The sequence below is a fragment of the Capricornis sumatraensis genome, chromosome 13 (assembly GCF_032405125.1).
Source record: "Capricornis sumatraensis isolate serow.1 chromosome 13, serow.2, whole genome shotgun sequence".
Lineage (NCBI taxonomy): Eukaryota > Metazoa > Chordata > Mammalia > Artiodactyla > Bovidae > Capricornis > Capricornis sumatraensis.
Window position 1 is genome coordinate 48207785 of NC_091081.1, and position 15886 is coordinate 48223670.

General features: G+C 44.1%; 1 protein-coding gene across 4 annotated transcripts in view; it reads right to left on the bottom strand.

Annotated features, from left to right (window-relative positions):
• Positions 1 to 15886, bottom strand: part of ANKRD6 (ankyrin repeat domain 6) — a 58385-nt gene that overhangs the window by 33659 nt on the left and 8840 nt on the right. For all 4 annotated transcript variants that reach the window (XM_068985222.1, XM_068985221.1, XM_068985220.1 and 1 more), the window contains exon 2: positions 1212 to 1310. In XM_068985222.1, coding sequence (XP_068841323.1) covers positions 1212 to 1310 — 99 coding nt within the window. The remainder of the gene's footprint in view (positions 1 to 1211; positions 1311 to 15886) is intronic.

A 15886-nucleotide genomic window follows, 5' to 3' on the forward strand; every position in this document is an offset into this window, starting at 1 on the left:
GACCTGGGGTAGAAATCAACAGCTTAAAGCTAGCTCAGCATCTTTTGAAAATAACATCCTTGATGACTCAACAGGTTCCAAATATAACCAGAAATCTCTGAATGACACTGACACACTTAGTTATTGCTTTGTGAATGCTGTCCTTCTCAACTTGTGTGTTTGCCAAGTTTTCAGACATTACACAGGGACGCAAGACTAGAAGCACTTTGGTGACCCACACTCTGGCCCAACAGAGGGTCTGAACTTTGATAACATTCGGTAAGCACAGTGATTACAGGTGAATCTGAAAGGGGTTTATGAGTACAAAGTCTCCAAGAGTCTATGTTCCTCACAAAAGTTCTTACCTCTTCGAGTTCTACTGTACAAATCACAGTCAGAAACTTTCCAAAAAGAGTTTCCAATCAGATTATCATTAGGACATTTTCCTAATAGCCCACTGGAGAGCAATTTACATAATCTTTCCCACATCCCCTTCTTAGAGAATCTAGCCTGCCCAAAAACCCAACAGGGCTACCCCCTGCACTACATGACTCCATGCCAGCCACTGCTGATTTACTCAGGAATGGATCTCTGAACCCAAAGAGCCAAGCAGAATCTCCTTCTAGATAATCGGACTGAAGAAACTCAGAGAATGACTCTCAGTCATGGCAGAGCACCAGAGTGAATCTTTCTGGAGGCGTTGTTTTTCTCAGATTACACAAGATCAATGTTCTGTTTTTTTCTCTTTCAATAGGTCCTTTTAAACTAAATGTATACTAACAGAAATCAAGGCAAGAAAAGACAAAAATTAAAGTTTTTAAGCTTCATCTTTTTCTCTAGTGGTAAGTTTGATCAATGACACATTTCCAGCAAGACTTGCCCAGATCTGTGTGCGTGCGTGCGTGCGTGTGTGTGTAGTGTGCTCCTTCATACCGAGACAAGGAAACAGGCAAAACACCCTTCAAGGCCCTACACTTGAATAATAATAGATAGGAAATAATAATACTCGATAGGAACTATGATGGGAAAACCAAACCACACTTGCTACTGAGAATGGGTCCCAGAGCAGGGCTTCAAGAGGAAGTTCTTCCCACCAAGGTGGAGCTAAAAACTGCTGGAGAGCAACAACTACTGTCCCTCCCCCACCTCACAGCTAGTTACACATTGTGGTATTCTATGCAGACAAGCCCAGTTGACAGCCACCCCTCAACAGAATGATAACTTCTACTCACATCATCCTGGACATCGAGGTCACAGCCAGCCTTCAGCAAGATCTGGACCACAGAAAGATGGCCCTTATTGGCAGCAAGATGCAGGGGTGTCCGGCCATGCTGTTAACGCAGAGCAAACACTGATTTCAGAACAAGGTATCACAAGAGCAAGGTTTGCACAGCGGTGTTCCTCCCCCGCCTTCAGTTTGGCAAGCGATGCTTAGATTCACTCAGAATTCAAGTTTGTCTCAAGTAACCTTGGCTATTGGCATTATGAGCTATGAACAAAATATGTTCAAAATGTGAAGATTTCCTTTAGTGCATAATTTCTACTCCTATTCATCCAACAGACAAGCAGAAGGGTGAGGGTTTTCACATCTTCTCCGATTTCCCCACTGGTGTGACAGGGTTGGTGACGTGGCCACAGTGTATCTGAGGGGGTAAGAGATGAAAGAGCAGCAAAGTGTCAAGCTGCTTAGCCCCAGAGATGTCTGGCTAGTAATTCCTCAAAACCGAAACTGCTGGTCAAACCATTAGATTCTCTCCTTTGTAAAACAAATTTTAAAAATTTTAAATTACAAAGTACTTCAACCATTCAAAAATATGAATAATATTTGAAAATGCACTTACCCATCATTAACTTTAAGAGAAAAGTAAAGAAACCAGACCCGGGTTTGATCCCTGGGTTGGGAAGATCCCTTGGAAAAGGAAATGGCAACCCACTTCCGTGTTCTTGCCTGGGAAATGTTACAGACAGAGGAGCCTGGGGGGCTGCAGTCCATGGGGTGGCAAAGAGTCGGATGCAACTGAGCGACTAACACCTTCACTTTCACCAAGCACTTTTATTTTAAAAAATATTGTCACATTATTCACTCATTCTGTCACTGGTGAGTTCCAGGCTGTTCCCAGTGGGTGACAGAACACACGTGTGTGTACATCTCCTGTGCACCTGAGTGGGGGGGCTTCTCAGCCCTGCTGGTGGGTCATAGAGATGGCTGTCCCCTGTCAGGGGCTCCTGAGCTATGACACTGAGGCTCACACCCAGAACATCACTCTTCAGAGTAAGTGAATTCCTATCTGGAAAACTGACCTTGCCAAGCTCCGAATTCTCCAACTTCTAAAGGAGACATTATGCTCCCTTAGCTTTCTCCCTCAGGTTCACTGTGAAGAAATGTTTCCAAACAGCATTTAACAACAGACCCCACCTATACAGAAACACTCCTGGAGGAATAAGGGTTTCATATGGCCTGAGTCCTTTTTTGCATCTCGACAGAGCTTCCCAAAGCCCTTTATTGATATTCTAGAAGGATAAACACATGTGTGTTCTCGACAAGGGCCAGTTTGCCATGGGTAACTAGCCTTGCAGGAAAACAGATAGTAGACAATAAAGGATTTTAATTTCAACCTGTGAAATGCAATCAAAGCATTAGAATGATTCTGGAAAGAAAGAGGTCAGAGCTCACATTAAAATTAGAATTCTTAATTAAGAAAAAAGTTTCTCCCAAGAAAACAGGCTATAAAAAGCCTTCCTAAAAAGGCAGCATTGGAGATAAGATGAAGCCGTGACCTTCCTCAGCTGGCGATTATGTTCTATGCGGGCTGGTTAACCTTGATTCCTCCGACGAACTGTCCACAGCTGATCAGATGAAGCCAAATAGCCTGGTTCCCCTCGCTGGCCTCGCCCCAGGCTCCTACCATGTGTCCTTGTCCAGGACATCCGATCAGAGACCTTCACAAAGTTTCTGAGGCATTCTGAACAAAGGGAAGCCCATCGTGATTATAAGGAGAGAGATGTGTGCGGTGAGGAAGGCTGACAAGACGGCAGGATACAGTGTTTCTGAGCATCTGGAGAGTGCAGACCGTGACTGGAGGAGCTGCCCTGAGAGGCTGGGAAGGAGGCCACGGGCCGAGGGGTCAATGGGAGTCAGGTCAGGGGAAGCCAGAGGAACATCCTTGTCAGCAACCAGGGATTACTGCGTGGACACTGAAGCCCAAGGAAGCAAAAGGGTTTGTCCAAGTGAACATGAATAATCAGAAGGGCAGAGAAGGAAACACGGATGCAATTTAAAACCAGATCACATCTGGAGGGTGCTTTAGAAACTATAAGGTGTTAACAGAATGGCCCTGGACTAGAGGTACCTCCCTCATCCAAGGTCAGCAGAGTGCCCTCTCCAAAAAAGGAAAGGCCAGAGGCACTGGAGCTCAACGAGCATGGTTCAAATCCCAACTCTGACTAGTAACACCTGGTTGATTTTGTGTTGGCCACTCTCCTAAGCCCATTTACTCATCTGAAATAGGAGCAGTCTCCACTAACCATTGAGATAGGATAAGTGAGGCAACACCCAGCATCCATCACAGTTTCCTTCCCTCTGTCTCAGCCCTCACCCCCGAAGACCCCCAACTGCTGCCCCTCCTCCTCGACACCCCCACACCTTTGCCTTGGGGAGATCTTATGAATGGCACAGACAAGAGCTGGATCTCAGGTGCCCTAGGTAACCAAATGGGCCCTCGCTGGAGGGTTGAGCTTCCCACCAACTCGATCTCATCCACGGCCATTTTTGAAATACAGTCAAAGGTCTCCAGTCTCCACGTCTCTCGGGAAGGACCTTCTTTATGAGAACACCCTTCTCCTGTTCTCCAAGAAAAAATGGCCCCTGCTGCCTTCTCCAGGCCCACAGCACTTCAGCTCCCTCCAGGAAACCACCAATCCTGTTCTGACTAACTTCCAACTAGGCCGTAATCTCCCCATGGGCAGAACTGCACCACAACGAGAAGCCTGTGCACTGCAACTCGAGAGAAGCCCCTGCTCACACAACTAGAGAAAGCCTGTGTGCCGCAATGAAGAAAAAATAAAAACAGACAAGGACGTCACTAAAAATCTGGAACATAAGAGCAAATCATTCGCGATTCTCCCACCCCATATACTCACTTGTCACTTTTATCCTTACTTTTCCACTGCACCTTTTCTGTTGGTGCTTTTGCAGTTACACTCACAGGTCACATGAAACTAGCTTGCTTGTGCGTTGATATTATGCCTTAAACCAGTGGTCTGCAAACTTCATAGGGCAGCAGAGGCTTGTTAAAGACAGCTATCTGGGCCCCATTAAACGGTTTCTGATTTTGTAGGTCTGGGGTGGAGACTGACAATTTGTATTTCTAACAAGCTCCTGTAACTAAAGAGCCTCTTGATGAGGGTGAAAGAGGAGAGTGAAAAAGCTAGCTTAAAACTCAACGTTCAAAAAAAGAAGATCATGGCATCCGGTCCCATCACTTCATGGCAAATAGATGGGGAAAAAGTGGAAACAGTGGCAGATTTTATTTTCTTGGGTTCCAAAATCACTGCAGATGGTGATTGCAGCCATGAAATTAAGACACTTGCTCCTTGGAAGGAAAGCTGTGGCCAGCCTAGACAGCATATTAAAAAGCAGACATGACTTTGCCGACAAAGGTCCGTCTAGTCAAAGCTATAGTTTTTCTAGTAGTCATGTATCGATGTTAGAACTGGACCATAAAGAAGGATGAAAGTGAAAAAGTCAAAGTGTTAGTCGCTCAGTCCTATCTGACTCTTTTGCGACTCCATGGACAGTAGCCCACCAGGCCCCTCTATTCATGGGATTCTCCAGGCAAGAATATTGGAGTGGGTTGCCATTCCCTTCTCCAGGGGATCTTCCTGACCCAGGGACTGAATGTGGGTCTCGTGCATTGCATGCTGATTCTTTACCATATGAGCCACCAAAAGAAGGTTGAGCACCAAAGAACTGATGCTTTTGAACTGTGGTGCTGGAGAAGACTCTTGAGACAGCAAGGACGTCAAACCAGTCAATCCAAAGGGAAATCAACCCTCAATATTCACTGGAAGATCTGACGCTGAAGATGAAGCTCCAATACTTTGGCTACCTGATGCAAAGAGCCGACTCACTGGAAAAAGACCCTGATGCTGGGAAAGATTGAGGGCAGGAGGAGAAGTGGGTGACAGAGGATGAGATGGTTGGATGGCATCACCAAATCAATGGGCATGAGTTTGAGCAAACTCCGGGAGATAGTGAAGGACAGGGAAGCAGTCCACGGGGTCACAATGAGTTGGACACAACTCAGTAACTGAAAAACAAACAAGCTCCCACGAGAAGCAGATGCTGCTAGTATTAGGACCACATGTTTTGAGCTATAACATAAATGATGGGTTTTCAACACTGTTGCACCATAGATTCACCTGAAAATATTTTTAAAATCTCAAATTTTACCTCCAGACTCCATCAAACTAGGGTGGGGTCTCGGCGTGGATGTTTTTGAAGTTCCCTGTGACAAACGTGCACTTGGAGGTTATAAATCTCTCTGTGAAGGCTTTAGCTGTGCAGGTTCTCCAACCTGCCCTGGGGTCAGGACCGGCCACCTGAGACCAGTGGGGAAGGGGCTGCAGGACCCTGCAAGGCAGCACATCTCCCTCATCCAACCAGCGAAGGGCAGAGGCTTGGAGCCACTAGCGTTCAGGGAAGTGAACAGCAAAGAGCCTAGTAGACGTTGCCAGGCAACAACCACAGAAAAAGTGGCCTCACTGTCAACAACTCAGGTCCGGGTGCTGCTTTGTTCTGGCAGATTGAGCCCCGTGGGTCCCGATTTCTAGCAGAATTGCTGCACAGGAACATCAGAGTGACTCGCGATCCAGCAGGTGACCCATAAATTATACTCACAGGTATAAAAAGCGCTCTGAACAAAAAGTCTCTGCTACTCATTTGGAAGCTCTAACTCCCAGCTAGACATGGGAGAGCTATTTTACACAGCTAGTGGGGAGCTGCTAGAGAGCACAGGGAGCTCAGCTTGGTGTTTCGTGATGACCTCGAGGCGGGGGGTGGCGTGGGAGGGAGGTCCAAGAGGGAGGGGATGTATATATACATGTGGCTGGTTCACTTCAATGTACAGCAGAAACTAACACAACATGCACGCTAAGTAGCTTCAGTCATGTCTGACTTTTTTCAACCCCATGGGTCCTCTGTCCATGGAATTCTCCAGGCAAGAATAATGGAGTGGATTGCCATGCACTCTTCAGGGGACCTTCCACACCCAGGGATCAAACCCGCATCTCTTATGTCTCCTGCACTGGCAGCTACTGAAAGCTTTAACTAATACAACATTGTAAAGCAATTATATTACAGTTTAAAAAATAAATAAAATTAAATTGCAGGGGGGGAAAAGACTCTCTTCATACAGACTCCATGGTGCCCGGGAGTGCTGGGTCACACCCTGGCCACTCATTACTCCAGCCAGGACCTGGAGGTTGGTTCACAGCTCCTCTCTCCTGCTTAGGTATAGTTGATCCTCCTTACTAAAGGGCCGGCCTTTCACACAGACAACACTTGTCCCATGAACACCTGCTCTGTGGATGCCTGCCCCATGGATGCTGAGCCCCGACTCCTCAAGGCGGCCACCTGGTCTAAGAGAGTGGACCCGAGAAGTGAGAAGGAGCTTAGCCATTCTCAGAACACTTTGTCTTTGTTGAATGATACACTTTTGCTCAAGATCACAACAGACCCATGGGGCAAAGAGAAGCTAAAGTAATTGAGGCTCATGAGCTCGAAGAAATAAAACAGCTGAACCTTCTTAATGGGGGATTGTTACAAGGAGGGCCATTGCAGAGATGTGACCCACATGGGGGGAGACAGTTTGACAAGAAGCATCTAGGTATAACCTAAATCAGTGTAACAATGTCAAATTGACAACACTTCCTTTCTTTAGAGCCTGAGAAATATAATAGGTCAGAGTCATGCAGCCTTTTTTGAGGCAAGTAAAGTCTGTATTACCTGAAGCTTTAAGGAAGGAATAGAAAATAGGAAAGAGAGAGATGGGGAGCAAGAAAGTGGTAATGTTAGTGAAGTAAGAGTGGCACATATTTTAGAAACAATATAATATTCAGATTGAAAAGAGTCTCTGAGAGTTTAATTTGGATAAAGGTAGTAAGGCTTGTAGATGGTCAGTGATTTTCAAGAGCTAAAATGTTACTTGTGGCAGAACAAATAATAGCTAGAATCCTGGCCATCTGGCCTAGCCATTTAGGTTATTTTTTTATTTATTGGATTGTTTTTTAACTGTTTGGGTTTTTTCTGTCCTCCCCCTACCCCTGGTTGCACTGCAGAGCATGTGGGATATTAGTTCTCTGACCAGGGATTGAACCTGGGCCCCGTCATTGGAACCACACAGCCTTAACCACTGGACTACCAGGGAAGTCCCTCACTTAGGTTTTATTTTTATTTATTTATTTATTTTTAATTAATTTTTTATTTAATTTTAAAATCTTTAATTCTTACATGTGTTCCCAAACATGAAACCCCCTCCCACCTCCCTCCCCATAACATCTCTGTGGGTCATCCCCATGCACCAGCCCCAAGCATGCTGTATCCTGCGTCAGACATAGACTGGCGATTCAATTCTTACATGATAGTATACATGTTAGAATGCCATTCTCCCAAATCATCCCACCCTCTCCCTCTCCCTCTGAGTCCAAAAGTCCGTTATACACAGCTGTGTCTTTTTTCCTGTCTTTCATACAGGGTCGTCATTGCCATCTTTCTAAATTCCATATATATGTGTTAGTATACTGTATTGGTGTTTTTCTTTCTGGCTTACTTCATTCTGTATAATCGGCTCCAGTTTCATCCATCTCATCAGAACTGATTCAAATGAATTCTTTTTAACGGCTGAGTAATACTCCATTGTGTACATGTACCAAAGCTTTCTTATCCATTCATCTGCTGATGGACATCTAGGTTGTTTCCATGTCCTGGCTATTATAAACAATGCTGCGATGAACATTGGGGTACATGTGTCTCTTTCAATTCTGGTTTCCTCAGTGTGTATGCCCAGCAGTGGGATTGCTGGGTCATAAGGTAGTTCTATTTGCAATTTTTTAAGGAATCTCCACACTGTTCTCCATAGTGGCTGTACTAGTTTGCATTCCCACCAACAGTGTAGGAGGGTTCCCTTTTCTCCACACCCTCTCCAGCATTTATTGCTTGCAGATTTTTGGATCGCAGCCATTCTGACTGGTGTGAAGTGGTACCTCATTGTGGTTTTGATTTGCATTTCTCTGATAATGAGTGATGTTGAGCATCTTTTCATGTGTTTGTTAGCCATCCGTATGTCTTCTTTGGAGAAATGTCTATTTAGTTCTTTGGCCCATTTTTTGATTGGGTCGTTTATTTTTCTGGAATTGAGCTGCATAAGTTGCTTGTCTCACTTAGGTTTTAAATTATAGAAGATTCCCCACCAACTTTCTTAGGTGGCCCCAGGGTCCCCTTATCATAAACAGTATTTCCAGAGCTCCAACTGTTTGGAGTGATGTAGATTTGGATCCAAAACTTCAAAGTCCTTCTCAGGCTTATGATTCAATAAAAACAAAGTTATAAAGACATTCAGAGAGAAAATAGACCAAAAAAAAAAAAAAAATGCCATGAACAAAAAAAAGTGAGAATAAATCTGTTCGTTAAAAAACATACAGTTTAAAAAGCCTTCAGAACTTTCTTTCCATTTTGGAAATGTGTTTCATCTACCTGTCTCCTTGGATGAGTGACACATCACATTTTAATCAGACTATAGGTGACAAGATGCAGCAAGGGAATAAAGTCCTTGGATGACAAAAATCAGGATCCAACATAATGTCAGATTGAAAAGGCAGGCTAATTTTAATAAGACAAAATATAGCAGGGGGGACAGAGGTAAGACTCCTGCCCTAGGGATCAACAGTCCAATCGCACATGGGCAGGGATACTGTCCTCTGAAAGAACAGGCCTTCCTTTTATTTTTTCATTAGTTTTAAAAATAATTATTTATCTGGTTGCACTGGGTCTCAGTTGCAGCACACGGAATTTTTACTTGCGGCATGCAGGATGGAACCAGAGTACCCTGCACTGGGAATGTGGAGTCCTAGCCACTGGACCACCAGGAAGTCACTACAGTCTTCCCTTTTAAAACCGTCAGGTTCCTATGCCAAAAAGCTTCATAATGCTTCTCTAAGTCTTACTTTGGGGAGGGACTAATAATCATAAGTAATTGGGAGAGATGATTAAAAACGTATGATCAGGAATCAATTATTCAAATAAAATGGCTTAATTAATAAGATTATTCTTTTTGAGGTGATGCACAAACTGCCAGGCTTGGGTTTGTTTCTAGAAAGGTCCACCAGAAGAAGGACCAAAATAATTCAAGCGACTCAATTGGCTGTTAAGAATCCCATTGATTCCTATAGTACATCGGTTTCCTAAGTTAGAAGGTATCAGTTAATGGCCTCCATGCTCCTCACTGGCAGCTACTTAGACTACATTTTCAATGGGCTGACACACTGACAGAGGAAGGCATGGCAGTCCAGTGCCTGAAGAACCACAGCTGGGAGACGAGAACGTTCTCTCTTATTTCCTGGTTTTTATTGGAATCATTGCCTTTTCAGCAATTGTTAATATAACCATATGTTTGTTTGTTTTCCTTTTAATCTGTTGGTGTAATGATTTAAGGAACCATCCTGGCATTCCTGGATCAAACGTCACTTGGTCACACAGTGCTATTCTGATATGTGTTATATTCTATTAAGTAGGACTATTAAGAATTGTTGCTTCTAATTCATACTTGAGATTGCTCAATTGTTCTTATATTATTTCTCTCACTCTCATTTATCTTTACTTGGTTTTGGTGTTAAGGTTGCACTGGTTTCATAACATAAAATCCAGCTTTCCATTTTGAGCTATGCTTTACAATACTTTAAATAACATTGGAACTGTTTTTGTTATTGCTGTTGTTAAAATGTAGAACAAGGCTGTGAAACCATTTGACCCTAGCACTTGTCAAAGGTTTAATCACATTTTTAATCTTTTCTATGATAATTCAACTATTTATGTTTTCTGCTGCTTCTTGAGTGAATTTTCTAAAAATTATTATGGTAAAATATACATAATAAAATTTACCATTTAAACCAGTTTTTTAGTTTTTAACTCAGCGGCATTACGTATACTTACAATGCTGTACAACCATCACCATTATTCAATTCCATAACTTTTAATTATCCCAAACAGAAACTCTGTATGCATTAAACAATAACTCCCCTCTCCCAAAGCCTGCTAACCTCTATCCTACTTTTCTTTTTTTTTTGGCCAAACAGCCAACTTGTGGGATTTTAGTTCCCCCAAAACTAGGGCCCTCGGCAGTGAAAGCACTGAGTCCTAACAACTGGACAACAGGGAATTCCCTCCCTACTCTACTTCTCAACTCTACTAAATCAACTATTCAAGGTGCCTTATACAAGTGGAGTTATACAATATTTGTCCTTTTGTGTCTCTCTTATTTCATTTTGTTGTTCTTCAGTCAATCAATTGTGTCTGCCTCTTTGCAACCCCTTTGGACTGCATCACGCCAGGCTTCCCTGCCCTTCACCATCTCCCAAAGTTTGCTCCAAGTTACATCCATTGAGTTGATGATGCCATTCAACCATATCATCTTCTGTTGTCCCCTTCTCCTCCTGCCTTCAACCTTTCCCAGCATCAGGGTCTTTTCCAATGAGTCAGCTCTTTGCATCAGGTGGCTAAAGTATTGGAGCTTCAGCATCAGTTCTTCCAGTAAATATTCAGGGTTGATGTCCCTTAGGATTGACTGGTTTGATCTCCTTGCTATCCAAGGGATTCTCAAGAGTCTTCTCCAACACCACAGTTATAAGGCATCAATTCTTCAGCGTTCAGCCTTTTTATTCACCTATCACATCTGCACATGACTACTGGAAAAACAATAGTGTTGACTAGATGGACCTTTATCAGCAAAGTAATGTCTCTGCTTTTTAGTATACTGTCTAGATTTCTCATTGCTTTTCTTCCAAAGAGCAAGTGTCTTTTAATTTCATGGCTTCAGTCACCATCCACAGTGATTTTGGAGCCCATGAAAATAAAGTCTGTCACTGTTTCCATTGTTTCCCCATCTATTTGCCATGAAGTGATGGGACTGGATGCCATGATCTTAGTTATTTTGAATGTTGAGTTTTAAGCCAGCTTTTTCACCCTCACCATCATCAAGAGGCTCTTTAGTTCCTCTTCACTTTCTGCCATGAGGGTGGTGTCATCTGCATATCTAAGGTTATTGATATTTCTCCCAGCAATCTTGATTCCACCTTGTGCTTTATCCAGACCAGCATTTCCTATGAAGTACTCTGCATATAGGTTAAATAAGCCAGGTGACAATTTATAGCCTTGACATACTCCTTTCCCCAATTTTGAACCAGTCTGTTGTTCCATGTCCAGTTCTAACTGTTGCTTTTTGACCTGCATATAGTTTTCTCAGGAGGCAGATAAGGTGGTCTGGTATTCCCATCTCTTGAAGAATTTTCCACAGTTTGTTGAAATCCTCAAAGCCAAAGGCTTTAGCATAGTCAGTGAAGCAGAAACAGATTTTTTTTGTGGAATTCTCTAGATTTTTTATGATCCAATGGATGTTGGCCATTTGGTTTCTGTTTTCTCTGCCTTTTCTAAATTCAGATTGTACATCTGGAAGTTCTCGGTTCATGTACTGTTGAAGACTAGCTTGTGGGATTTTGAGCATTACTTTTGCTAGCATGTGCTGTGCTGTACTTAGTTGCTAAGTAATGTCTGACTCTTTGTGACCCCATGACCTGTAGCCTGCCAGGCTCCTCTGTCTATGGGGATTCTCCAGGCAAGAATCCTGGAGTGGGTTGCCATGCCCTCCTCTAGGGGACCTTCCCAACCGAGAGATTGAACCCAGGTCTCCTGCATTGCAGGCAGATTCTTTACCAGCTGAGCCACCATAGAAGTCCAAGAATACTGGAGTGGGTGGCCTATCCCTTCCCCACGGGATCTTCCCGATCCAGGAATCGAACTGGGATCTCCTGCATCACAGGTGGATTCTTCACCAGCTGAGCTACAAGGGAAGCCCTGCGAGCATGTGAAATGAGTGCAGTTGTGTGGCAGTTTGAACATTCTTTGGCACTGCCCTTCTTTGGGATTCAAATGAAAACTGACCTTTTCTAGTCCTGTGGCCAAAACTGTTTTCCAAATTTGTTGGCATATTGAGTGCAGCACTTTAACAACATCATCGTTTAGGATTTGAAACAGCTCAACTGGAATTCCATCACCTCCACTAGCTTTGTTTATAGTGATGCTTCCTAAGGCCCATTTGACTTCACACTCAAGGATTTCAGGCTCTAGGTAAGTGATCACACCATCGTGGTTATCCAGGTCATTAAGGTCTTTTTTGTCTAGTACTTCTGTGTATTCTTGCCACCTCTTCTTAATATCTTCTGCTTCTGTTAGGTCCATACTGTTTCTGTCCTTTATTGTGCCCATCTTTTCATGAAATGCTCCCTTGGTATCTCTAATTTTCTTGAGGAAATCTCTAGGCTTTCCTATTCTATTATTTTCCTCTATTTCTTTGCATTGTTCACTTTAAAAGGCTTTCTTATGTCTCCTTGCTATTCTCTGCAACTCTGCATTTAGATGGGTATATCTTTCCTTTTCTCCTTTGCCTTTCACTTCGCTTATTTCACTTAGCAAACGTTTTCAAGGTTCATTCATGTCGTAACATGTATCAAAATTCCATTCCTTTTAAACGTTGTGAAAAGTGTGAAAAATAAACTTTTGGTGTTTAAGTCACTCAGTCTATCATATCATGTTACAGCTGACTAAGACACCTATTGACATGGTAGGATTACATTGACTGATGTAGAATCAGCCTTGCGTATTTGGAATAAATTTCACTTGTTCATGGTGCATAATTCTTTATACATTGCTCTATTTGATGGAAACACCAGCTGAAAGAAGACCAGGCACAGTTGCCTCCTCCTCACCCATCTTGGTTTATTTCCTTGGTTTATAACAACTTAAACATGCAACAGCCAACTTTCATTGGAAACAAACCAAGAGGCCTGCTGAGCAGGAATTTTCAGTCTCTAGACAAGTTACTGGCTTCATCTATTTTCTGAAACTGAAGTCATTACAGCTTAAAGAGTAAGAAAAGAGAAAGAAGAACTCTAATAGAGGATCCACCAACAAACCGTCTGCACTGGCATCTGAGCAGAGGCCCAAGTGGGCAGCTCAGCAGCTTCGGAAGCCCCTTTGCTCTCCGGCTTCCTCATTTTCCAACAATCCCAGAGCACGGATTAGGTGATGACACTTCAGAAGTCATACAATAGGCTGATTCCTGGTCTGAAAACCAGTGATCCTCCAACCCATTTTGTCCAGGAAAGATACAGGGAGGATTTACAAATGCTGACCCCCGACTGTGCCATGACACTGCAATCTCTCTTCTAGGTGATGAGGATCTATCAAAGACAGGGCTTTAGGAGTATTACCAGCACATTAACCTCGGCTGTAGAACAGTCTGCTGTGCAGCTTGAGGCTTCCATTTTCAGTGCAGACAGACCCAGGGCTGGGGGATGCAGATGACCAGCTCTGTGAACACGCGGGTGTGGAGTGGGTCTCTGGGCCGCCGCACCCACCAAGCTGGTCCAGAGCTGGGAAAGTGGCCCAACCTTTACCAGCGCTGAACACACTGCAGACACAGCAATAAGGCAGCAGAACAGCACCCCTCCCAAAACTTCCCCAGAGGCTGAGAGAGCAGCCAAGAGATGGGGGCCCACCCTGAGCTCCCTTCCAAAGCTGCCTCTCCTGAGACACCCGAGTCAGTGCTGCAGATCTATCCCTGAGTTTCGAGGCTTACTCCTCTCAATTACAGCTCGTCTCCTCTCAGGCCCAGGCAGGGACTTCAGTGTGACCCACGATACCCACTCTTGCCTTGTCCTCTCCTTCCTCCAAAGAGCATCTCTGGGGGACACCTCGTACCTTTGCTAGAAACACGAGTCCCCAGGCTGCCTGCCTAATTAACACCTGCACCATCAGAAGTTAACACTTAGGCAGACTTTCCTGGTGCTGACCCAGTAACTTGCCAGGCGTGTCTCCCAGGCAAGCCATACCATTCACAGCATGCACTCGCCTCCCTACACACTGTACCTCTGGCAGGTATTACGGCATTGAGAATATCACTATTTTGTGGGGTTCCACAAAGAGCGTGGTGGATCCCAGGCGTCTACCACTGACTCGCCCACAGCTCAGGACAGAGTGTTGCCCCACCGCTCATGAGGGGCTCCCCTCCTGAGCCTGGGGAGGAAGGCCTAGAGCAGTGAGCGACTCGTTAACCTGGGGCTCTGAAACAAACCCAGCCACGCCCCATTCCAATTCAATCAGAAACCAGGCATCAGTATTTTTTTAAAGGTCTCCAGGTGATCACACATGTGGTCAATACTGGGAACTGTTGACCTACCTATGAGAACTCCTGTGCCTCTGGGGACCCCAGTGAAGAAACAGTAATTATGATAAAAATAACTACCATCCCCTGAGCTTGTCTGACATCCCTGTTACACTGTACAAGCACTCTGCATGGATTACCTTGATGGATCTGCGCAACAAATCCCCGAGGCAGGGGTTAGGCTGATGCTACAGACAAGAAACCAAGGTTCAAGGAGGCTACTAATTACTCTTCACAGAGATGGTGAAAGTGATTCACTGCCTCTACTCTTCGCAAGGAAAAATTGGGAGATTCTTAAACAGTTGACAAAATCACAGAGACAGAGTGTGGAGCTGTGGTTGCAAGTGACCAGGGCAAGGGGTAATGGGGAGGAAGTGTTTAACGGGTGTTTAATCAAGTGTTTAACCAAGCTTCCATCTGGGAAGACAAATTTTGGAGACGGACGGGGCTGATGGCTGCACAAAAATGTGAACACACTTAATTCCACTGAATGGAACACTTACACATAGTTAAAGTAGTAAATATTGTGTTATGTATATTTTGCTATAACTTTTGAAATGAAAATATTTTAAAATTAAAATATAAAATGAATAAAAAAGAGAGAGATGACTAGAAGTCCTGTCTCAGGCACAGCACTATCCCAGGTCATCTCCTGGTTATCTTCCTTATCTTTGAGCTATTTCACAACTTTGTAAGTCTTAGAATCTTGAGGGAGATGCCAATAAGTCATGTCTAGCAGATTCAGTGTATCCCAGCCAATTTTAGATCTAATAAGCAAATTTATTTCCGCTTTCCTGAGACCTACATATCTGTAATTCTTTGCATTCTCTTTTGAACCAGTTGCAACATCTTACTGGTTCTCTCACAAATGGATTAGTTAAATAAAATCTGAACATGTGTTCATTTTATAACAGTTGCTCAGAATTACCACCACATACACATGTCAAATTTCCTTGATTTCTAACAATAAACTACAAAGGCCTGAGTTTTCCCAGTTGAGATGTTCCTCCACAGGGCGATGCTTCTAGCTATTGTAGAACAAAAAGCACATTCTCTGTTTGACCTGACATGTAAGTGTACACCCGCAGGGCCTCCATAGAGTGTGTGGATCCAAGAGAAGGACTGGGCTACACCAGCCCTGCGCAGGCTCCGCCCTCACTAGGGAGGTGAGAACACACTGGCTCCGGGGTGTGAGATGCAGAGTCTCAGGCCGCCTGGGGAGGGAACCCTGGATGCCAGCTGTGAGCAGAGGGTGAGAAAGGGGAGGAGACTGTGGAGACTCCAACCACTGGTCTTCCATCAGCCACCCCTTGCTTATCTCCCTGACTCCGAGGAGGTTGTCATTAGACACAACCCAGAGCTGGTGGAAAAGAGAAAATTCTATAAACCCCAAGCCAAAGGGGAGAGGTTCAAAC